The sequence below is a fragment of the Danio rerio genome, chromosome 20 (assembly GCF_052040795.2).
Source record: "Danio rerio strain M-AB ecotype USA chromosome 20, GRCz13ab, whole genome shotgun sequence".
NCBI classification, from domain to species: Eukaryota; Metazoa; Chordata; class Actinopteri; order Cypriniformes; family Danionidae; genus Danio; species Danio rerio.
In genome coordinates this window covers 10,543,187-10,568,143 of record NC_141040.1, presented here as the reverse complement: position 1 = coordinate 10,568,143, position 24,957 = coordinate 10,543,187, and the positions used below count along the sequence as shown (strand labels likewise).

General features: G+C 35.4%; 1 protein-coding gene and 1 long non-coding RNA gene across 2 annotated transcripts in view; both read left to right on the top strand.

Annotated features, from left to right (window-relative positions):
• The first annotated feature begins 7,817 nt into the window (after nt 1–7,817).
• Nucleotides 7,818–9,787, top strand: LOC147832128 (uncharacterized). Its single transcript, XR_015518182.1, has 3 exons — nt 7,818–9,085; nt 9,156–9,312; nt 9,354–9,787. It is a non-coding gene; the product is annotated as an uncharacterized LOC147832128 (long non-coding RNA).
• A 3,807-nt stretch (nt 9,788–13,594) lies between these two features.
• LOC137488617 (uncharacterized protein C14orf132) overlaps nt 13,595–24,957 on the top strand; it is a 74,864-nt gene continuing 63,501 nt past the window's right edge. The window contains exon 1 of the mRNA XM_087298045.1: nt 13,595–13,814. Within this exon, the coding sequence (XP_087154171.1) occupies nt 13,788–13,814 (27 nt within the window). The 5' untranslated portion in view covers nt 13,595–13,787. The remainder of the gene's footprint in view (nt 13,815–24,957) is intronic.

Genomic DNA, 24,957 nt, shown 5'->3' with positions numbered 1-24,957 from the left:
ACCAAGATTATTGACCTTATGATTATTGTTTTTTTTACACAAACTTGCATATGCAAGATTTTAAGTAATACACTTTCTGACAAAAGTCTTGTCACCTATCCAAGTTTTGGGAACAATAAATAATAACTTGACTTCTAGTTGATAATTTGGTATCAGAAGTGGCTATATGAAAGGCAAAGTCATCTACTATTTACCAAAATAAAATATGATCATGACTTGATTTTTAATTATGTAAGTAGGACATTAACGTTTGACTTTGCTTAGATGAAAGTCTTGTCCCTGAACAGAAATAATGTACAGTATAGAATATAAAGTCATGGTGCATTGGAAAAAGAATTAATATTGTGTATGACTCCCATAAGCTTGGAGGACTGCATCCATACACCTCTGCAATGACTCAAATAACTTATAATGCCATCTAGAATGGCAAAGAAAGCATTCTTGCAGGACTCCCAGAGTTCATCAACGACAAGACTTTTGTCAGGCAGTGCAAAAACAATTTTTTGTGTCATAAAAAAAAAAAATTGATTTACAAGTTTAAAAGAAAAAAAAGTCCCGTAAACATAGCTTAAGCTGCCTTTGTCAGATTTGCCTGGTTTCATAGACAATGTTTTGACTAAGCCAAGATTAGGCAAAAGTTAATTTAAGACATTTGAGTACGTTTGAACACAGTTGTTTTTTTTTTCCCATATGTTTTTTTTTTTTTTTTTTTTTGTGTGAGTTTTTTTAAATTTTTTCAAAATGTTCTGTCTTTTGTAACACAGGTCCCTTTTACAAGTGCTAGCAAATGCAGAGTATTTTTTTTTTTTAATAATTCTGGATTCGACTAAGAGAAGATCAAAAACACACAGGATACCTTGAGGGTAAGTAAATCAAGAAGCAATTTTCATTTTTAGGTTTCAACTAAGCCTTTAACTATATTAAACACCATAACTTTTAATCAGCAGGATTGCAGTGTTAGAGTAAAGTAGAGTGCATCTCATTTTACATTTTAAATCTTTTAAATGTGGAATTGCGCTGTTTAAAAAATGCAGCAGATTTTTTTTTAGGTCATATTGCAATCATTGCAGCATCTGAAAAAATGATGATTGCCAAAATCTAGCGTGACCATCATTTTATTAAAACTGTACCAACTGATGCCAACAGACATGTCCATTGGTGTTGTCAGACGGTAAGATATCATCTGTTTTTTGCAAACTGATGCTGAGGCATTGTTCGTCACATAATAATAAGTTATTGACATTTGGCTGATATCCGTAGGTGCAAAGTAAACTCAAAATCTTAAAATCATCTTTTTATTTAATGGATAAATAAATGATAAATAAGGTAAAGACTATATCAAAATGGGTCATGGTAGCACAGCATTTACAAACAGTGAGATGAGAGTTTACGGGTAAGAGCTCATCTCAACCGTCCTAATTATCCATCAACTGCTCTGCATAACAATGACTTTCATTATGGGTTGTGAATAGCTTTTATCAACTGACTGACAAGGGATTACTTTTCACAAAATGGGCCAGCAGGTAATTTAAAAGTTAATCTTGGTTTTATAAAGGAGAAATAAACCAGAAAGTACCTTTCAGCCTGTCCCTGTGTAAAGAATCACAGGTATACAGTTGAAGTCAGAATTATTGGCCCCCCTTAGATTTTTTTTTCCTTTTAAAATATTTCTCAAATGATGTTTAACATAGCAAGGACATTTTCACAGTATGTCTGATAATATTTTTTCTTCTAGAGAAAGTCTTATTTGTTTTATTTCGTATAGAATAAATGCGGTTATTATTTTTTAATCTATTTTAAGAAGATTATTATTAACCCCTTTAAGCTGATTTTTTTTTTCCTGATTGTCAACAATCGTCAACAGAACCATTGTTATGCAGTAACTTGCCTAATTACCCCAATCTGCTAAGCTAGTTAACCTAGTTAAGCCTTTAAATGTCACTTTAAGCTGTAAAGAGGTGCCTTGAAAAATATCTAGTCAAATATTATTTACTGTCATCTTGGCAAAGATAAAATAAATCACTTATTTGAAATGAGTTATTAAAACTATTGTAAAATGTGTTGAAAAAATAAACAGAAATGGGGGAAAACAGAAATAAACAGAAATTGGGGGGGAAATAAACAGAGGGGCTAATAATTCAGGGGGGCTAATAATAATGGCTTCAACTGTATATGCATTTGTCAAAAAAAAAAAAAAATAGCAAGCAATTTTGGGACATGTTTTTGTGTAAATGTCATTTCATCGTCCTTTGGTTCCGCACTTGCATATCAAGAGCTGTGTGACCTACACCCAAATCACACCAACATATGCCTGGAGGATGAATGTTCTAGATATTAAAATCACTAGACAGCATTAGCCAGAATCAAGGATGCAGTCAAAGTCATATTTCTTCCCACTGTTAGTAATTAGCCAGTCTACATGAGCACTACAGTAAATGCTTTTCTTGTCAGCTTAGTCCCTTTATTAATCTAGGGTCGCCACAGCAGAATGAACCACCAACCTATCCAGCAAGCTTTTACACAGCAGATGCCCTTCCAGCTGCAACCCAATTCTGGGAAACATCCACACACACACATTCACACACACTACAGACAATTTAGCCTACCCAATTCACCTGAACCACATGTCTTTGGACTGTGGGGAAAACCAGAGCAAAGGCAGGGAGAACATGCAAACTCCACACAGAAACACCAACTGAGCTGAGGTTCGAACCAGCAACCCAGCGACCTTCTTGCTGTGAGGCGACAGCACTACCTACTGCGCCACTGCCTCACCCTAATGCTTTCTGTTTTAAACAAAATAATATAAAATTTGTAATATGCTACAAGTTAGATTTATTAGTCATTACTTTTAAATTCACTTTAGGAGATACAGCTACATTTACGGGAAAGGATGTCACATTAAGAACACAAAATGGAGTATGCAGGCTATACCTGGGTCTCAAGTTTCTTTCGACTTGCAATTTTTCCACCATCAAAATTAGCAGTAATAAAATTACTAAATAATAAAACCAGGAAGAAAAATACAGTTTTGACTTTTTAAATTTTAATTGTTGTATGAACAGCGTCATCAAATTCAGAGCTCCTACTGGTTCTTGGATTGATGCTCATCTCATATATTGTCACACTAGAGGAAAGTGTCTGAAATCTTCCTCGGAGGAAATACCTGATCGCAACAGGCACTAAGCAGCTATAGTTAAACGTCAAATCAATGGTCAAAAATCAACGATTTAGACTAGGATTTTAGGAATCTTCTAGGATTTCCCAAAATTAGGAGTTTGCATAATCTCTCTGTTTTGGCGTAGGTTTCCTCCGGGTGCTCCGGTTTGCCCCACAGTGCAGACATGGGGTACAGGTGAATTGGGTAGGCTAAAGATGTCCGTAGTGTATGTGTGAATGAGAGTATGTGGGTGTTTCCCAGTGATGGGTTGCAGCTGGAAGGGCATCCGTTGCGAAAAACATGTGCTAGATAAGTTGGCGGTTCATTCGGCTGTGGCGACCCTAGATTTATAAAGGGACGAAACTTAAAAGAAAATGAAAAAAAAATGAATGAAATTTGACTCAGATGACAGAATCGTAGCTAAAATCTAACAGTGTGAGCCGGGCTTTAGAGTCAATCTAATGCCAGAATAACACTGTCATTTATACTATTTCATAGAATAATTTACCTTTTTAGTACTGTAAGAGTTGTTAATAGTTTTTATACTCACAGATTTTCAAAATGTTCAGTGGGTTAGGGTGAATTAACTCTAAAGCATAGTCTCTGTTAGGGCACTACCCCCTTTGTAAAGGTTCTTGCCAACCTATTTTTACATTTATTTTTTCATTCAAAGTCTATCCTAAAGGCCAGGTGCCAAGCTGACGGTCAGCTGTTGGGCAGCTTTGGGCCATCGGTGAGCATTTGACACCCAGCATTTGAGGCTAGTTTGTTTGGTGTGCAGATTTCTGGTTTAGAAACTGGGTGAGGCAACAATCAAGTTGGTTTTTATCTGTGCTACAGTATTTTTTTGTTTTGTTTTGATTTTGCCGGAGGCTTAGTGTGTCCCAGACCTAAAAGACTGTAAACCTCTCTATAACCTCTCTATTTAGGCCCAAGACTAGAGGTCTATGCATATCTCTCACAAGGTTTATACTTATGCCTTTTTTTGAGGGCCATTCCCACCACTCTGGAGGCCAATTTCAAACTTTTTGTTGAGGCTCAAGCTCTTGTGAAGCCCACGTCTGCTTCTTTTTGGAGGCCCATGCCTGCAATTACTTCATGAATCAGGAATTTTGGTGGTCTCTGATGACCAACTGACCTTCAAAGACCACATTGCAAAAGCATTACAATCATGCAGGTTTTTGTTGCACATCAAAGCAAAGATCACCAGGTTCTCTCTTATGGAGCGTTCAACACACTTCATTGTTCAGGCTCTTAATTTATAAGCCTATTTGGATGTTTTTTGCCTGGACTACCATAATTTGCAGTCAAAGCCAGTCAAACAAGTTATTTAAAATACTTCACCAATGCTTGTTTGTTTTCAACAAACTTATAGGAGTCCACATTACAACGCTTTTTATCTTCGTGCACTGACTACTAGTTGCAGCTTACATCAAGTTCATAGCATTGATGCTTGCTTGGAAAACAGCCACCGACTGTTCACCCTCCGACCCCAACTCCACGTTGAAATACTGGCAATTTTTTTTTAAGATTTAATTTTGGCTTTTTGCCTTTATTAGATAGAACAGTATTTAGACAGGAAGCAAAGTTGGAAGGCAGGGGTGGGGTAGAGTAGGGAAATGTCCTCAAGCCAGGATTCAAACATGGGACACCCTGACGTGCTACTGCACCATATGCCGACACGCTAACGATAAGGCTATTGCGCTGACAGAATTACTGGCAATTTTTAATAGACAACTGAAAATCCCTTCTTCCATGATCACTTTACTAATGGAAAAAAAAATCCCTTTCATTGTTTCATTTCTTTTTTTCAGTATATAACCTCTATGTATTCAGTCTGTCTTCGTCAAGTGGTAAAGTTACTTTGTATTGGATTTTGCGGTTCCCATTTTTTTCATTTGCAATACATATTGAAAATAACCCAGATCATCCTAACATTTATACTTGTTCGTTATTAACCCTATGCAGTGTGACACAATGCAAATGCACTACTCTGTTAAGGCCCATGCCCAGCTCTTTATTGTTCTATTTATTCTAATCACAACATAGACTCTTTCTAAAAACCTATCCCTATATACATTTCTTGAGATCTTAAATCATATAGCCAGATCTATTTATAGCTAAATTTCATCTTTAAATGCTACGAAGGGTTAGGGTTTGGTGAAGAAAGCGGGTAATACAAAAATGAAAGCTAAAAAATTCAATAAACAATTAAATAATGGTGAAAAAGTGGTAAAATCTGAAAACATGGAAAAATCAGGGGGATTTTCTTTTTCTGAATTGTTTTCAAAACACTGCGGTTGGGTTTAGGGAAGGGGGTGGGCAGGTTAATCTGTGATTTTTAAAACACTACTGTCACCGACTCGGTCCCAGTCATTCCCCTCGCTGGCCAGCAGAGGCCACCATCTCCGGACTTCTAAGCATTACATCATCCTTTCACGCTGATCATGCACACCTGAACAGAATCCCGTTAATGACCCACGAACCCTTTATAAGCCAGCACCAAACGCTCATTCAGTGCGAAGAGCAATAAATACTGCATAATGGATCCCTCCGTGTCAGTCTCCTCGTTACAACTACTGGTTAGGTTTAAGGAAGGGGGATGGTGGGGGGGGATTGGTCGGTTGGTCAATCAGTCAATCATTCAGTCGACAGTGGCCTCTGGTGAATTTACATGAGAAGAGCAGGCAAAAATAGCACTCACAAGAGAAATTTGAGTTCAGAAAAAAACATACACAGTGGCCTCTGGTGGACTTGTAAAAACCAAAACTGGAAAAAAATCCAGAAATGCATATAGGGATACGTAATCAGAATGAGACTTGGTTGTCTAATTAAGAGCAATTACTTTTTTATTGACCAAATCACAAAAATCTGACCAGTTCAATCTGTATACAGTTGAAGTCAGAATTATTAGCCACCCTTGGAAATTTTTTTTTTCTTTTTTTTTAATATTTCCCAAATTACGCTTAACAGCAAGAAATTTTCACAGGATGTCTGATAATATTTTTTCTTCTGGAGAAATTCTTATTTGTTATATTTCATCTAGAATAAAAACATTTTTTTAATTTAGAAAAAAAAAAAAAAAAAAAAAAATATATATATATATATATATATATATATATATATATATATATATATATATATATAGGGACAAAATTATTAGCCCCTTTAAGCTATTTATTTTTTGATAGTCTACAGAACAAACCATCGTTACACAATAACTTGCCTAATTACCCTGACCTAATGAGTTAACCTGGTTAAACCTTTAAATGTCACTTTAAGCTTTATAGAAGTGTCTTGAAAAATATCCCGTTAAATATTATTTATTGCCATCATAGCAAAGATAAAATAAATGTAGTTATTAGAAATGAGTTAAAACTATTATGTTTAGAAATGTTTTGAAAAAAAAAAATCTTTTCTCCGTTAATTCGAAATTGTAAAAAAAAATTAAACAGGGGAGTAAATAATTCAGGGGTACTAATAATTCTGACTTCAACTGTAGGTATACAAAATAGTTCACTGTGTAACCTCAAATGTGCCATAGAATGAAAATCTAGATATATCTAGGTATGGAGAATCTTGTGGAGAATTGTGCACAGACCTCAGCCACATATTTTCATGAAGACATCAGAAAACAATTGACCACATTGTATCAATGCATTCGTGCACCTTTAAAGATCAGAAAATGGTAGAGAAATGTATTAAAGTCCACATTAAATAAATATTTTTCAGTGTTTTTTGCTCTAGTGCACATTATTAGTTTTAAGGTAAAACTAATCTGTACAAGTTAATCAAGAAAAAAAAAATGTTTTGGTAATCTTCAATCAAAATCTGACCAAAATGATGCTCTAAAATGGCAGTCCCTCTCTGATAACTTCAGTTTGGTGGTTTGGGTGAAGAATACTAGACATACAACAGTTTGTTTGCTGTGAGGGAAAGATTAGGGGAGGAAAGGAAAAATAAACCCCCATACCACCTACTCAATATTCAAAATTAGTTGGATATATGTCATACAATTTGCATAAAAGTCATCAACTTCTAGTTTATGCAGACTTTAAACATGGGACATATATGAGTGCAATATTATTTGATCTCCCATCTCAAATAATACCGATGTCCTGCTACGAAACAAACATTTACCCAGAAACTGTGTCCTAACCTTTATCAATGGCTGAAGGGATTTCTGGTTTAAACATTAAGAATTGATGCGCTGTGACCTGATATTGTAAGGACAGTTGCTCTGGGCGTCACACTGCTGCCAACTCTCAGTTCAGTAGTACCAGCTCAAGAATACATTTCCCAGAAAAGATAAGTTTACCTCTTTTTTTTCCACAGTTGCACTTCAGGGTGCATTATGTAACTGCTTTGCAACTGGATACATCATGTCGTTTTTCTGGCATACTGTTCCAACAATTGTCTGCTTTGATACACGCTTTCCAGCTCAGTGTATCAGAGTGGTTTTTCATGTAGTCCTCAACAAGGTGTCCTTTTGGGGGACTGAGCATCAATCAGTATTGTCATTGTATTGTTAGATTACAGAAAATAACCCCTAGAAATGTTTGTGCTAAAAAAAAGACAAAAAATTAAATTAATAAGTTAATATTATCATCTTGACTTTCATACATTTAAGTATACTTTATATTTATAACAGTTATAAAGATTTAAGAATGAAGAATACAATATCTCACACATTCAAGATTTTTAAAGAAAACATGCACATTGAGCATTATATTTTTAGACATATTAAGTCAGATAAAAGTACATAATATTATAATTTACATTTATAGAAAAATTAAATCAGCTTTAACTTTACCTTTAGAGTACCATTGTAGACCCACTTAATAATTTGTACTTTTTTTTTCTCTAAAATATGGTTAAAATACCTAGAAAATAGATATACTGTAGCATAAGTCTTGCTATAATACAATCTTTACTTTAATATATTCAGTTTACACTTGTTATGCCCTTAAATATTTTTGAAATGATCATTCATAATTGTAAAAGTATTATTAGTAGTAGTAGTATTGGTAACACTTTACAAAAAGGTTGTATTAGTTAATGTTAAATAATTCATTTACTAACTTCAACAAACAGTGAAAAATACATTCACTGCAGTATTTGTTCATGTTAGTTAATGAAAATACGGTTGTTCATTGTTAGTTTGTTAACTCACGGTACATTAACTAATGTTAACAAGCATGAACTTGGATGCTAATAATGCATTAGTAAATGTTGAACAATGATTAATAAATGCTGTGCATTTATATTGCTGTGCAATATATTATTATATTTAAGTATCTGAATTAATTTTCATATGGTTGCTAGCATGTTTAAAGTTTGCTAGAATGAATTAGCATGCTGCTTGCATTTTTAACACATGCATGTTTTTAACCTGTTTTAATGTGTTGTGTATTGCACAGTGTATAAACTAGCATGTTTTAATGCATTTAATCTCATTTTTCTTGCCGAATTTGATTGGCTGGTTTCCTCTCTTACATTTACTAAAAATAAGAAAAGCTAAATTTTTTGATACATAATTATGACAATTTAAGGACACATAAACCATTGTTGATTTCATTTATTTTTCTCTATTATGTAATCGCTAAAATCCATGTAAACCCATTCATGCAAACCCACAATTTTTTGTTTATTTTTTCGTTATTGTTATTATTTTTTTCCTCTGGAGGTTATCTTTATACTTAAGATATATAATTGTTATTTTTCCCTGTTATTTAACAATTTTGACAATATTAATAATAAAAAAAAAACATTCCTAATTTGAATTAACATTCTGGTTAAGCATTAAAATGTAATATTAACAAAATGTTTCTATTCATCATGCTGCTAGCATGTTTTCCCAAGTTGCTAACATGATTTAGCATGTTGCTGTTTTTTTTTAAGAGTTCATAACTTAATGTCAAGTATGTATGGGTGTTTCCCAGTGTTGGGTTTTGGCTGGAAGAGCATTTGCTGTGTAAAACATATGCTGGATAAGTTGGCGGTTCATTCCACTGTCGTGACCTCTGATTAATAAAGGGACTTAGCCGAAAAGAAAATTTATTTAAAAATATGAGACCTAAAATAAAAGTCTTAAAATTTTTTATACTTTTTTATCTGCCACATTAAGAATACCACAAGATTTAATTAGAAATGTGTATTGTAGCACACAGTCAGAACATTCTGAGTTTGGTAGACATAGATTGAAAGCTGAAGAGGAGCTTAGAAATATGATCTCATAAAAAAAGATAGGTAATCTTTATTTCTGTAGCCATTATAATTACAATTGATGGCATACATTTAATATATACTTTAATGGAGTAGCATTACCCCATAATTTACTCACCCTCAAGCTATCCTTAATGTGTGACTTTTAATCCTGGCTCTTCCTTGCTGCTGTTGGATGCTGGATTTATTCTGAAGTTTAAAAAGTGAACAAATCCAATGGTCAATGTCTTAAGAAGCACACTGATGTGTTTTTTCTAACAAAAATTTATAAGCTAAATTAATTCACGCCTCCTCCTGAAGTGACTTTGATGTATACAAACTATAAAGTATACTATGTATCACGATCAGTGTGTGGGGAAAAGGAGTGAGGACTCAATGACAGGGAAAATGGGTTTTATTTACAAAATAAAACAAAATGCAAAACAGTAAAATAAACTACCCTGCTGGGGAAAACACTAGCAAAACAAATAAACCAACTTGACTGGGCAGGCTGGTAGGGATCAGGGCTGGAGCCGACACTGGCAGGCGCTCTGGGGCTGGAGCTTACACTGGGGGGCGCTCTGGGGCTGGAGCTGACAGCAACCCTTGCTGAAGAGGCCTTTCTCTTCAGCCTCCGCTTTTGGGTGCGGGTTAACCCTTGGGAGTTGGTCATGGGCTGGGAGATGGTGCTCATGGTGGTGGTAAGAGGGGTCCATTCCCCCTGCAGGATTTCCCTTTCTTTCCTCAGGCAGGAATATTCCACCACCTCCCAATATGTCCATTCTCCAATTTCACCAAGCTTCTCCCAATCTATTGGTTCATCCAATCCAGCTAGAAAGATGTGAATGTGGTTGGTCTCGCTGAACCCAAGCCCCGGACTGCCTTAAGGAGACCCTCAGCGAAGATGCAGAAGGGGCGATGGTTCTGCTGGTGAGGCAGTCCTCTGGATAGTTAGCTGGGTGCAGAAATACACCCATTTGTGCTGAGTCCTCTTGTGGCCAGTTCGTACTGTCACGATCAGTGGGTGGGGAAAAGGAGCGAGGACTCAATTGCAGGGAAAATGCCTTTTACTTTATTTTTTAAATAAACCAATTTTCCCTGCAGTTGAGACCTTGCTCCTTTCCCCCACCCACTGATTGTGACACTATGAGCAGGGATACAATCAGCCAGCACAGTCGTCCCTCCATAGTAAAAACCGACATTTTGTTCCTGCCGGTTTGTTTACTTGGGGGAGTTCCATTGGCAGTTTCCCGCACTTTAACTCTGACCAGTCGAAAAGCAGTTCCGGAATTACAATCTATAACATCTGGCCAATGAGTGATGTGGATGTTGTCAGATGACTGCATTTTGGTTCTTTTCAACTGGTTCGGACCAAAGCAATCAGTGTGGTGTAAAAAGAACCCAATAACGGCAGAAACATGCTACACTGTATCATTTGTTACTCTTGGTCTGGACCAACTGAACCGAACAACAGATGTGAAAGCACCCTAAAACTGTGTTTGTCTCACAGAAATAATACAACGAGGATGGCTTTGTAAATAAGGGGAATTTAAATTTTTGGTTGAACTATTCTTTTAAAGTAAACTTTACTTTTTGCCATTTGATATTTTTATAATATGCTCCTTTTAAAAGTGTTTACATTAAAAGTGTAGCTTATTATAAATGTATTTTAAGGGTTTAAAGTTCACTACCCATTATTAGCATTAGTTATGCACACTTGAATAATTTGTTTGTTCATCACACATCAGCTCATCTTGAATCGCTGTGGTCAAATGGGTGAGAGTTTGTCACGAGTACAGCGGTTGTCCTCTAAACCCCATTAACCTGGCAAGATGGTAGGAAATGTGTGCTCGCAGACCAGAATGATGATTACCCGGAGCATTTGCAATTCAGATTATTGTCATGCACAAAACAGAGAGTGTGGCAGTTCAATAATCTTCCATTAACAGATTGTGGACATGTGTGTCAAGTATTGACTTTGTTTCAACTCAACAACATCAGCTTCTTAAAAGTGTTTGTGACTAATCTTGAACCAGGTAGAAAGCCAATAGACTAAATGACATTTCAACTTTATGATGTGGGCAGCCAAGCAGTTCCCACTGACTTCCTTTGTATGTGTACATTATATGTGTGCATTGTTTGTGTGTATATTTGGTTAAGTATGCCTTTAAGTGTTGAAATGTATGTGTGTGTGCATGTGCGTGAGTGTGTTTTCCACATTTAACTTGAGATGAAGCTCTGAAGGCAGAAGGTGCCAACATTAGTTGTCATTTGCAAGAGTTCATCTCCATAAATTATCACAGCGAACCAAACAGAGTATGACATTGAATTTGATTTTAATGTCAGCTTCCCTGATCCTTAAATCTCAAGAGCTCTGGGCATTTCTCCAAGACACTTTCCTCAAACTTCATACCAGATTAGTAAATTATAACAGGAACAAAAGCTTGCCTCTTGCTGATTATTTGTGACCTCTCTTGCTGGTTTTAACACATTATATTTTTTATGGTAGCCTTAGTTCATTTCATAATGGATTTGGATACATTATATATTTGACACACTCCAACTTTTATTAATTATAAAAGATTGTTCTGCATCTGGCATCTTATTATTCAAGTCTTGTGCCTGCATGAGCACTTTATGTACAGCAAATTGTATATGTTTACCTTTATCTGTAAAATCGTTTAAATATTTGTTTTAAAAAGAAATCAAGACCTAATAATATGGTTTGTGCGGATGAACCAATATTAACTTGCCTGATTACCCTAACCAACCTAGTTAAGCATTTAAATGTCACTGTATAGAAGTGTCAGCTTACTAGGTTAGCTGGTTAGGGTTTCTAGGCAAGTTATTGAATAATGATGGTTTGTTCTGTAGACAGTCGAAAAAATAGCTTAAAGAGGCTAATATATATATACATATTTTTTTACCTTAAAATGGTTAATAAAAATTAAAAACTGCTTTTATTCTGGCCAAAATAAAACAAACAAGAATTTCTCCTGAAGAAAAAAATATTATCAGACATACTGTGAAAATTTCCATGCTCTGTTAAACATAATTTAGGAAGTATTTTTAAAAAAATCAAGGGGGGTGCGGGGCTGATAATTATGACTTCAACTGTATACAGCGATGCTCCGATCAGGATTTTTGCAGCCAATACCGGGTACTGATACGTTTTCATGGTGATTGGCCATTACAGATAACGATTCTGATGCTTCAAGCATTATTATGCATAAAGCACATTTTACTGCTGCATTAAACACATCTCTTTTAACCATTTAGGTGTAAGCATATCATGGGCAGAAGCAGCTGTACAGAACATAACAGATAGCACAGTTTAAAAAAAAGTTGGCATTTCTGTGTGGAGTTTGCATTTTTTCCCTGCATTCCCTTGGGTTTGACTCCAACTCTCTCTCTCTCTCTCTCTCTCTCTCTCTCTATATATATATATATATATATATGTGTGTGTGTGTGTGTGTGTGTGTGTGTGTGTGTGTGTGTGTGTGTGTGTGTTTGTGTGTGTGTGTGTGTGTGTGTGTATTAGAGATGCTCCGATCGGTCGGATGGAAATATTCATATTTACAAGTCTAATGCTGGTATATATCAAGGTGAATTTCATCTTTTGTGCTAAACAAATGAGACACAACAGCACTGAAAAAATACTACAAAATTACTGAATTAAAATTTTTTGGCTCAACTATATTTAAAGTAATTCTTTGCTCTTCAGAAATTTTTGATTAAAAAATCACGTTTGTTCTCTTGAAAATTTTAATTATTTACTTTTTATAAATTAACTTCAATAAAACAGTATGGTATGGCCTAGTTGGTGTAGTGAAACAATGTGTTTTCAAATAAAATACAACACAATTTTAAAGAACAAATGAATGAATGAATGAATGGATGAATGAATGAATGAATGAATGAATAACCCAAAATCAGCTTAAAAAAAGGATAAGAAAAGGATACATTTCTAGAGTTCATTAAAATTCATGGTTGTAGAAAAATAAGCATGATCATTTCAGGACATATAGTACTCATTAAATATTAAGCCGACAAAATTAATATTGTAGCCGACAAAAAGCGTGGTCTAAAAGAGACGGCAGCTCAGTCGACGTCACAAAACAAACGAAAATGATAAGACAGACGCTCTCTCTCTCTCTCTCTCTCTCTCTCTCTCTCTCTCTCTCCCCCTCTTCTTTCCTTTCCTCTTGTGCGTCTCATCTTCGTCTCGCTGTTGATTCTTCTCTAAAATGATCGCAGACGCACATCAGACATTCAGGATCCGGTACCTGGAGGCTGACGCTCTGAAACTCGACGATGTCATTTGGATGTAAATAGGTTACACCCGTGGACAGAGACGACCCAGAAAGATAGCTTTAACTGACCTTCCTGAAGCTTTAGTTATTATTTTGTTAAGCCAATCACCATGGATCTGTCATTTATGGCTGCGCAGGTAAGACAACGTACTTGTCTCTAATGTAAAGTCAACTTGAACTTCGCGTGAAACTAAGTGCTTGTTAAAGTCGGAATGTACAGACTTTAGCTTATCAAATCAGGGGGAAAAAAAAAATATATATATATACAGATGTTTTTATTATACTGTGAAGTAAACTGTAAGACTAGCTTTAAAATATGTTGTTTAAAAATGGCGTTTATAAGCTACGTACACAAAAGGCAAGTTTGTTGATTTTAGATTGTCACATTTAATAAATACACATTATTTAACAGTCTGACCTATTAATAATTAAATGATTGTTTACAGCTTTGTGTGAACTGCTTTGTGCAGAAAGTCATGTTTTTTTTTTTTTTTTTTTTTTTTTTTTTTTTTATTGCTTCAAGCACTGGATGATCTTTATAACATCACCAAATCATCCTGGATAACATGGATCATCAGTTTTTGATTGAGACTTGTTGCGTTCAATAAAAGCCAAATTATTCAGAGATACTGTAGGCTATTAAAGACATACTGACGGACAAACAGATAGATAGGTATATATATATATATATATATATATATATATATATATATATATATATATATATATATATATATATATATATATATATATATATAGATAGATAGATAGATAGATAGATGGCATTTGTTTGCTTCTTTATCCATTTACTTTATAAGTACTTTAATGCAATTAGATAAGTTCTGAATAGGCTTTGTTGTAATTTACCTAATACAATAAATACAATATGACCCTGAATAACAAAATCAGCCATTATGTGACAGCATTTTTTTTATTATTATTAAGATTTATACATCACCCCAAAAACTAAATATTTAAGTGAGCTTTGTTGCATTTATTAATATTTTGCTATGATAGAAAACATTTGCCTGAGATGCAAGTATTTAGAAATCTGGAATGTGAAATCAAAATAGAACAAAATTAATAATCAAAATAGTGAGAAAATTACCTTTATAGCTGTCTACATGAAGTGCGTAACAATGCACACTACTAATCAAAAATTACATTTTGATATATTTACAGTTGGAAATTTACAAAGCATCATCACAATCAAGTCTAAACATAATGAGCTTAGATTTAAAAGAAAAATCATTAATTTTGACCTGTAGCTACAAAGTTTTTTTTTTTTTTTTTTTTTGTCAAATTATGTTGTCACACATGCAACATAATTCTGCACAATATTTTCATTTCAGAATCAGTATCGCAATGTGGTCATTGACAATAGTCACATGGCAGGTTATGTATCTTTTTTTTTTATTGTATTCATTGATTGTTGTGCATGAAAATACATGCAAATACAGAAATGCACTGCAAATAGCAAAGACCACAATGAAAATGTGTCAGGGGGCCCCAAAAACTTAATAGACTGTTTATTAGATTTTATGGAGATGCACACCCACTGCAGAAGCAGCCCAATCAATATAACATTGTAAATTATCTATATATATATATATATATGTGTATATATATATATATATATATATATATATATATATATATATATATATATATATATATATATATATATATATATACAGTTGAAGTCAGAATTATTAGCCCCCCTGAATTATTTGCGCCCCTGTTTATTTTTTTCCCCAATTTCTGTTTAATGGAGGGAAGATTGTTTCAGCACATTTCTGTGCATAATAGTTTTAAAAACTTATTTCTAACAACTGATTTATTTTATCTTTGCCATTATGACAGTAAATAATATTTTACGTGATATTTTTCAAGACACTTCTATACAGCTTAAAGTGACATTTAAAGGCTTAACTGGGCTAGGAATGGGAACTAGGCAGGTTAGGGTAATTAGGCAAGATATTTTATAATGATGGTTTGTTCTGTAGATTGTCAGAAAAAATAGCTTAAAGGGGTTAATAATTTTGTCCCAAAAATGGTTTTAAAAAATTAATAACTGCTTTTTTTCTATCCGAAATAAATCAAATAAGACTTTCTCCAGAAGACAAAATATTATCAGACATACTGTGAAATTTTTTTTTTGCTCCGTTAAACATCATTTGGAAAATATTTAAAAAAAGAAAAAAAAAAAATCTAAAGGTGGGGCTAATAATTCTGACTTTAACTGTATATATATATATATATATATATATATATATATATATATATATATATATATATATATATAATTTTTTTTTTCTTTTTCAAATAATTCCCTAATGATTGCAGGGGGCGAGGCAGTGGCGCAGAAGGTAGTCAAGAAGGTCGCTGGTTCAAACCTCCACTCAGTTGGCATTTCTGTGTGGAGTTTGCATGTTCTCCCTGCCTTCGCGTGGGTTTCCTCCGGGTGCTCCGGTTTCCCCCACACTCCAAAGACATGCGTGTGTAGTGTAGTGTATGTGTATGTGTATGTGTATGTGTATGTTTGTTTGGATGTTTCCCAGAGATGGGTTGCGGCTGGAAGGGCATCCGCTGCGTAAAAACTTGCTGGGTAAGTTGGCGGTTCATTCCACTGTGGCGGCCCAGGATTATTAAAGGGACTAAGAAAATGAATGAATGAATGAATGAATGAATGTTTACAGGGAAATTTTCAGAGTATGTCTGGTAATATTTTTTGTTGTAGAGAAAGTCTTAATTGTTTTATTTTGTCTAGAATAAAAGCAGTTTTTAATTAAAAAAAAAACATTTTAAGGTAAAAATGTTTAGCCCATTTATGCGCTATATATTTTTTCGATAGTCTACAGAACAAACCATCAATATACAATGCATTGCATAATTACTCTAACCTGCCGAATTTACCTAATCAACTAAAGCAGGTAGCATACCAGAAGCGCCGCTCGGCGACGCACCGCGCAACGCACCGCAGCGCCATGTATTTTAGAATTCTAAATATAGGTTTCTATCAGGGTACACAAGTCGGTGGCTGTCAGCGGCGCCCAGCCATGACTCAGGACACAGTTAATATTTCAGCTGTGCCACAGAGCGCCATCTGATTAGTTTCATGTTAAATATCATGCGAACGTGCGCGTCTGGTGTGTGATACTTTAAACTGTCATGTGCCAGCCATGTCGCGGCGGCGAGCGGTGCTTCTGGTGTGTGCCCTGCTTAAGTTAAGCCTTTAAATGACACTTTAAGCTGTATAGAAGTGTCTTGAAAAATATCTAGTAAACTATTATGTACTGTCATCATGGCAAAGATAAAATGAATCTGTTATTAGAAATTAGTTTTTAAAACTATTATGTTTAGAACTCTCCGCTAATCAGAAATTGGGGGAAAAAATAACAGGGAGATAAAGATTCAGGGGGGCTAATAATTCTGACTTTAACTGTATAATTACTATAACTATAATATACACTTTAAATGCAATGCAAGGCCTCATAATAGTCATAAATATGACCAGTAACTATTGCATTTATTCAACCTTCAGAATGTGCATTTAGCGTGCATGATTCAGTGAGTAATAAAATTAAGAAATGATAGGAACAACTGCAGCTTTTGTAATGAGCTGTAGAGCAATTATTGGTGGAAGGCTAATGGAAGAGAACAGCAGCTCTCAAGCTTTATAGTTAGGTTCATTTCCTCGACTTTCATTTACTTGGCAGGAGAAAAAAAAAATCCAAAGGACAAATTATGAATTGTTTCAACACTGCAGCAGGGAAGGTTATGGAAAAGAAAACTCAAAATGTATTCCTATGGCAACCACTCAGCCAGAGTTTAAATATTGGTCCTTTTTAAGCCAGAACACTGTGATTGCACACATCGCTTGTTTTGGATCCGGTTTTCTTGTAAGCGGATGAGTGAGACAAGATATGCTTGGAGGGACATCAGAAAATTGCACTGACAGAGTCATTTAAAAGGATGTAGAGGCGAACTGAAGAACATTATTGCAACATCAGCCAGAGGTGCAACTAAACAACCCCTTCTATCTTAAAGCCCACTCACACCAAGCACGGTAACTATAAACAAAACAATATATATTTATAGTTCTAAAAAGCTTTCCTAGAGTTGGGTTGTGGCTGGAAGGGCATCCGCTGCGTAAAAACGTGCTGGATAAGCTGGCAGTTCATTCCGCTGTGGCGACCCCGGATTAATAAAGGGACTAAGCCGAAAAAAAATGAATGAATGAATTGAATGAGTTCCATAAAGCATTCTGAATGTAAAACAAAAGCAGATGTCAGATCACAACTATAATGATAAAGATGCACTTAACCACTAGGCTATTGGTGCCAACTTTGGGAACTCTTTTAAGGCTGATTTTCTGTGTGGAGTGATCGGCATGACCCACGGTTCCTGCCTTGCATGCAGTTGTGCATTTATACTTTTGGATTCTGTTTTTGTTGCTCTGCAATAACATTTCCGAAATGCTAGCAGTAGGTTTTTATGTTCCTCTGTGTCAAGTTTCTTTGTGGGTGTTCTGCTTTTTTCTGAGCGCTACTAGTAGCTTAAACTCACCCATTCAGAGACAGGAACTGGCAGATGTGCAACAACTTTAATTATAAGTTAATTACAAAACAAAACATTTCCATCTGGAGCTCTTTCATGCAACTCGACACATATAAACAATTGCTCTATCTGTCTCACGGCTCTCAGCACTGCCCATGCTCGTCACAGCTACCAAGCAGACCAATCACAGAGCTTGCGCTACGAGTCGTTGTGATGTGTAGTTACATTTTTGAAAGGTTCACATCATCTAAAACAGAATCCATTGAATATAAAATTGTTTGCGTAATTTAAAGCCACAGGCGAGATTGCGTCGAAAGTCTGTCTGCTTGATGTTATGCTTTATTTTCAATTATTATTTTAAAATAATGACTATCTAGAAAACAAACAGTTAAACTATGGGAAAGAATGATAAAAATACACAGAAGCCAAGTTGGTCATTTGAAGTATTAAACTAAAAGTACCTAATTTTCCTGAGTTTGCATGTTCTCCCCATGTTCGCGTGGGTTTTCTCTGGGTGCTCTGGTTTCCCCCACAAGTCCAAAGACTTGTATTATAGGTGAATTGGGTAAGTTAAAATTGTCCGTAGTGTGTGTGTGTGAATAAGTGTGTAATGAGTGTGTATGGATGTTTCCCAGAGATGTGTTGCAGCTGGAAGGGCATCCGCTGTGTAAAACACATGCTGGATAAGTTAATGGTTTATTGTTAATGAACGCTTGGTGTGAACAGGTCTTTACAGTAGGGTTGTCAAAAGTATTGAGTTCAGTACAAGTGGAACTGCTAGCTACCGCTCACATTTAAGCGATGCCAAGCACGTTCTTAGAGTGCTTTCACAACTAGACTTTTGTTTAGGACCCTGTCTCGTTTGCCCAGTTAGCGCAGTTCATTTGGCATATGTGAAACCAGCAACCGACTTCGGATCCATGCCAAATCAGTCGGTCCGAGATCGCCTGAATGAGGTGCTCTCGACTTGATTGAAAGGAACTCCGGAGCGGATAGATTGTAGCGAAAAAGCAAAACGATCCGAGCCTAGCTATATCACAATGTATTATGGATATGTAATAGGCATATATGGCTATATGAATAGGGAATTATGAGTAGGGCAGGATGTCATTCCTACCACTACATTGTAACAATTTTAAAACTGCTGTTCCGGAACAAACTAATCAATTCACAGGTGTGAAAGCACCCTTAATCACTGCTAATTCCTTATTGTTTTCACGTGCTCAACAGAAATGACTGTGATTGGCCATGAAGGTCATCAGTTCACCACTCTTCGCCGCTGTTCACCGAACACTGGAGTGTTTCGAAGCTGCCTTCACAGTCAATCAGTCATTTCTGTTGAGCACATGAACACAATGACCAATTTATGGTGTTTAAAGGGCCATGAAACCCCCCGTTTCAGCAGGATGTTTTCACACCTCTAGTTTGGAAAAAGTCTGGAAAGTGGGTGTGTCTAGCTCTGTTTGGGTGGGAGTGTCGGGGAAGGGAAAATGGGCAGGGTTTGAATAAAAATGGAAGTTGCCATTTGTGCACGCGCTGCTGACCGAGGAAAAACAAACACACACGCAGGGGAGAAAGTGTGTTTAATGACGGTGAAATGTTTGATATCGCACGTCATATAAGAGAAAAAAGCCTCTGCATTTCTCTGTAACTCAGATGCACTCAGTAGGTCAGAAAGCCATGTGTGTGTAGACTATCCTATCACAAAATGCGGCGAAAATTCAACACGACGGTCGGCAAAATTTTGCTTACAGTGTTCACGTGTCTACACGCAGAGTGCAGCATTTACAGCAGATCTTTCAATATTGTAGTGATATTAACGTACTGTAAACTAAGTAACTTAGAAATCATTTTGACTAAGGTCTGTCTTTAAACACTGAAAGAGTACTGCCGACCATATTATGAACTATAACTTTGCCATCTGAATAAACAAAGAAAGGGCACTAAGCGCACACACTTACCGAATCTGTAGACAGGACAATCAACACATACTGAAGCTGCATCTTTTTTTAAAGGAGACGAGCAGCAAATCCAGATCTCACCATTGATGAGAAATGCTCTCGAGTAAAAAATGTTCCAAACAAATGCTTTTCAGCCGCGCGTCGCGTATACGGATCCAAACGTGAGTCCAGCAGCGCTCTCATAGAGAGAAAATGAAACAAAACTTCACATTATGAAAGCAACACTGGCGACCCGTATCTTCAAACAATTCCTATTCTTTTCCCACAACTTTTGGCAACACGACGTGTGTTGTCTCTCTGCCGTCTGAACACTGTTTCTGGTACAGTCTAAGAAAGCTGGCATGCATATTAATGAAGTTGCAGCGCATACATAGTGGCGCGTGCTGATTGGTTTGAACCAAGCCTTACTCATGAATGAATGCAACACACTCAGAGACGTAATACGGGACGCTTAGATACAGACGTCCAGTCTACACGCTGGAATACACGCTAAGATATCATGGCCGTGACGCAGCTTCAAAAATTTGTTTCAAACCGGAAGTACGAATTTGCTCAAAACAACGCAAAAAACAATCAATTTTCATTTTTAGTGTAATATATGTGTCCTAATAGTGTTTTTAGCAGTGTGTGACACATATACGACTGTCAACAGCTCATAAAATGTGTTTTGGTGTTTCGTGACCCTTTAAGAACCTGCTCAACAGCGCTAAAATGTTAGCGGGAAATTGACATTTTTTATATTTTAGTACCAATTTCGTACCAACCTTTACAACATGAGCTATTGAAATAACTATCTGTATGCATCATAAACTAGACAGGATTGCATATAGATTTGATCTTAGGCAAGGCAGAGATAAGTTACAGGGCATCCAAGAGTGATCTCTCCATTAGTGTTGTGTCTTCTCTCAGTGTCATTTCTCTTGACAGCCAAGAGGCAGAAGCTTTAATATTAATGGCGGAGACAAACCGAGAGCCATGCTAAGGGTCTAAATTAGCCTGCCAGAACAGTGTCGTTCTCTAAGAATAGACATTACCCTGATAAAGTCATGTCTGATATAGGTAGGATTGGGTTTGACTAATTTCCGATGCCAGGCCAGATTTATTTCAGCACAGGCCCTGTTAGCAACTATAGGAACTAGATTGAGGTCTTGGTTTTTATATCTTATACGACACTGTGGAGAGTTACAGATTTGAGCCAAATCATAATCAGGGACAGTTCAAGGCTTAATGATTTTCCAGTTGAGTTTCATCCCTAATTTGTGCCCTTGATGCAAATGAATCTTCGACTGTATGTGTCTTGACAGGTGATAAAAGATGGCTGTGGTTTCTCACAATGGCCCTGATTGTTGACGAGATCCTGCAACTTGCCTCATTTGTCTCAGATAGTATAGTCTCTCATGCCTTTAATTGAATTGCTACATTTCTGGTCAAATGGTGTGGAACAGTGATCTTACTGTATTTTTTGGGACAAGTTTAATTACATCAGAGATGTTACTGAAAGTTATGCAACTTATAATGTTGTACTAATTTTGCAGCATGGGAAAAGGGTGGGGGGGGGGGGGGGATCCTAGTTAAAATACTGTGATGTGTGCATTCATGAGAAAAAAGTAAGGACTATGAAGTTAAAGAGAATTTAAAAACAGTATTTACTGTTCAAAACCAAGTTACTATTGTAGAGAATAACTCTCTTTGATTTACGTTGTCCATGCGTTAAGTTGTAAATGTAAAAAAAAAGAAAAGTTGATTTTTTCTTTTCCTTTTTACATCAGCTGAATACATATTTTGGGGTATTTAGTTAGTTAGTTAGTTAGTTATTTAGTTAGTTAGTTAGTTAGTTATTCATTTGCGTACATACAAGGCCCAGAATTGCAACAAGCTTAGCAAAAAAAAAAAAAAAAAAAAAAAAAAAAAACACCTATATATATATATACATTGGCCGGTATACGATTCTGACGGTATGGTAACCTTGGATAAAAATATCATGGTTTCACAGTATTGTGATTGCTGCTCTAAAATATGTTATTTTTAAATGTCTGGGTAAAAAAGCATAAATAAATAAATAAATAAAAACTTTTTTTTCCCTTTGACACAATATTGTGCCTTAGTTCCCCTTACCAACGCCGATATACTGCCATGTCGCACTGCTACTCGCGTATTGCATTTATACAACAGTTTGATAGCATAATCGTGTGTATAAAAAAGAAACACAAAAATCCTTTTGTATGAGAAACTACTTTAGCAAAAACTGCTGCTACTTCACCAACAACACTTTAGAGCTAGTGTTTGAATGATTCTCTAGCGTAATGTTTTGTGATGATAAAACAAGTAATTTGTGCTCAGATTTTAAGGCTGAACAGCATGAAATGCCATCAATCTAGAGACATTTCCCAGTATTTCTGTTGCAGACGGGATTTCACAATAATTAACTCCAAAAATGCCAGAGTAAAGTAAACACTACCAGTTTCTGTGGTATAAATACAGCATTACAAAATACAAAAGATTGACTCAGAATGTCACTTACCTGATTTATATGATTTATATTCAGCTGTAGTTTGCACTGAAAATGCTGTTTTTCTCCCCTAAAGATGTATTATATGGTCCCTGTCGCCATCTTGTGGTGGATTGTCAACCGTCACCTTCTTTGGTCTGCTCAGAGAAGCTGATGGACTGAATCTGATGCTCCGAAATGATAAAAACAGAAACTATATTTATAAATAAACTGCATAGTTGCAACCTAAATAACTATATCATCGACTAAAATGCCTCAAAAGTACATTATGTTGTTCAACAGATACAATAATTGTCAAACTGTAGTGTCCTCTGCTTGTCAGTGTATGTGGGCACAGTAATACACAAAGTGAAAGGGTGAAGAGGGAGTACAAGTGCTGTTATTTGCAGAATATAGCACGTCTATCAGCCAATAAGATATCTATCTATCTATCTATCTATCTATCTATCTATCTATCTATCTATCTATCTATCTATCTATCTATCTATCTATCTATCTATCTATCTATCTATCTATCTATCTATCTATCTATCTATCTATCTATAGATAGTTAATTTGCCTTTAGCCAGTATTATTATTGTATTATTACAGTATTATTTTGGCTGGCATAAACTAGGTTATGACATGCTTTTTTTAATGTTTAAATAATGGGACACATACTTTCATACAATTTATCACTTCAGTTCCGAGTCTGAAAAATAAACTTTAGTAAATCATCATTAGTGAACCCTGACGGTACTGTTGGAAAAAAAAAAGAGGGTTCGTGCTGGCACAGGCTGTTACTAAATCAGCAGTGTTAAGTTATGCTCTTGCTAGGCATTCACTCATTCAGGCCCTCCAGGATTTTGCGAGTCCAATGGTTGATAAAAAAAAGTTCTTTTTTTGTCTTATTTTCACAGCAAAAAAAAAAAAAAAGAATTAAAGCAAATCATGCCTTAAGTTTTGAGAAAAGCCGACACAGTCATTTTAGGCCACAGATACAAAAAAGAAAAGTCCCTTAAAAAAACCCTGAGGGACTGGTTTTATTTTGAACTAGGACATTGCAGTGTCATGCTTTTAGCATAGTAGCATGCTAATGCCAGATTCACTAAACTCAGCTGTAAGTGCTGATTTATAGTTTATAATAATATTAGTAATAAAAATAATAACATATTATTATTCATTCATTCATTTGCATTCATTTTAGTCCTGGACTTATCAGCGGTTGCCACAGTGGAATGAACCGCCAACTATCCAATATGTTTTACATAGCAGATGCCCTTCCAGCCGTAACCCTGAAGGATACTGGGAAACACCCATACACTTTCACATTTACACACTCATACACTACTGGCAATTTTGTTTATGCAATTCACTTATAGCACATTTCTGTTAGCATTCACTTATAACACCTGTGGGGCAACAGTGTTAACCACTGAGCCACCGTGGCACCCTTAAAATAATAATAATAATAATAATAATAACAACAACAAATGTGATTTATGCGCTTTTCTCAAACTCAAAGTGCTACAAAACAAAAAACAAATCAATTGGATACCAAACTGCAACAAAGTTAAAAATGACAGAAATCCTCATAAACTAAAAGCTATACTTAAAAGGTGATTCTAAGCAGTTTATTAAAACACTCCAGGGAACTGGTGTTCCTGATGGTTAAAGGTAAAGCGTTTTATAAATTAGGCAAAGAAGAAGAGTCACCAAATCACAAATATAACCAAGAGCAAATCCATGAACATCTTTGTATGTTAAAATCAGAGTTTTAAAATGAATATGTGACTAGATGGGTAGCCAGTGTTGCATAAGTACTGGGTAATGTGATAGCCTGGCAATGTGTGTGTCAACACACGTGCAGCTCAGTTTTGACTGTTCTGTAACGACCTGAAAGGACTAGATGGTAGACCTCCAAAAAGTGAATTACTGAAATCTAGGCTAGATGTGATGAAGGCATGAACAAGCCTCCGAGCATTTGACATTGATAGAAAGGGTCTAATGCACACAATGTTGTGTAAATGAAAATCTCTATTTTTGTTAAATGTTAAATGTTTTAAGCTAAGCGATATAATAATAATAATAATAATAATAATAATAATAATAATAATAATAATAATAATAATAATAATAATTATTATTATTATTATTATTATTATTATTATAATTATTATTATTATACACAAAAAAAATAATTTAAAATTTGTAATTTTTGATATTACTATTGCTAAGATTGTCAGGTTATAGCAAAAATGCTAGTTACAC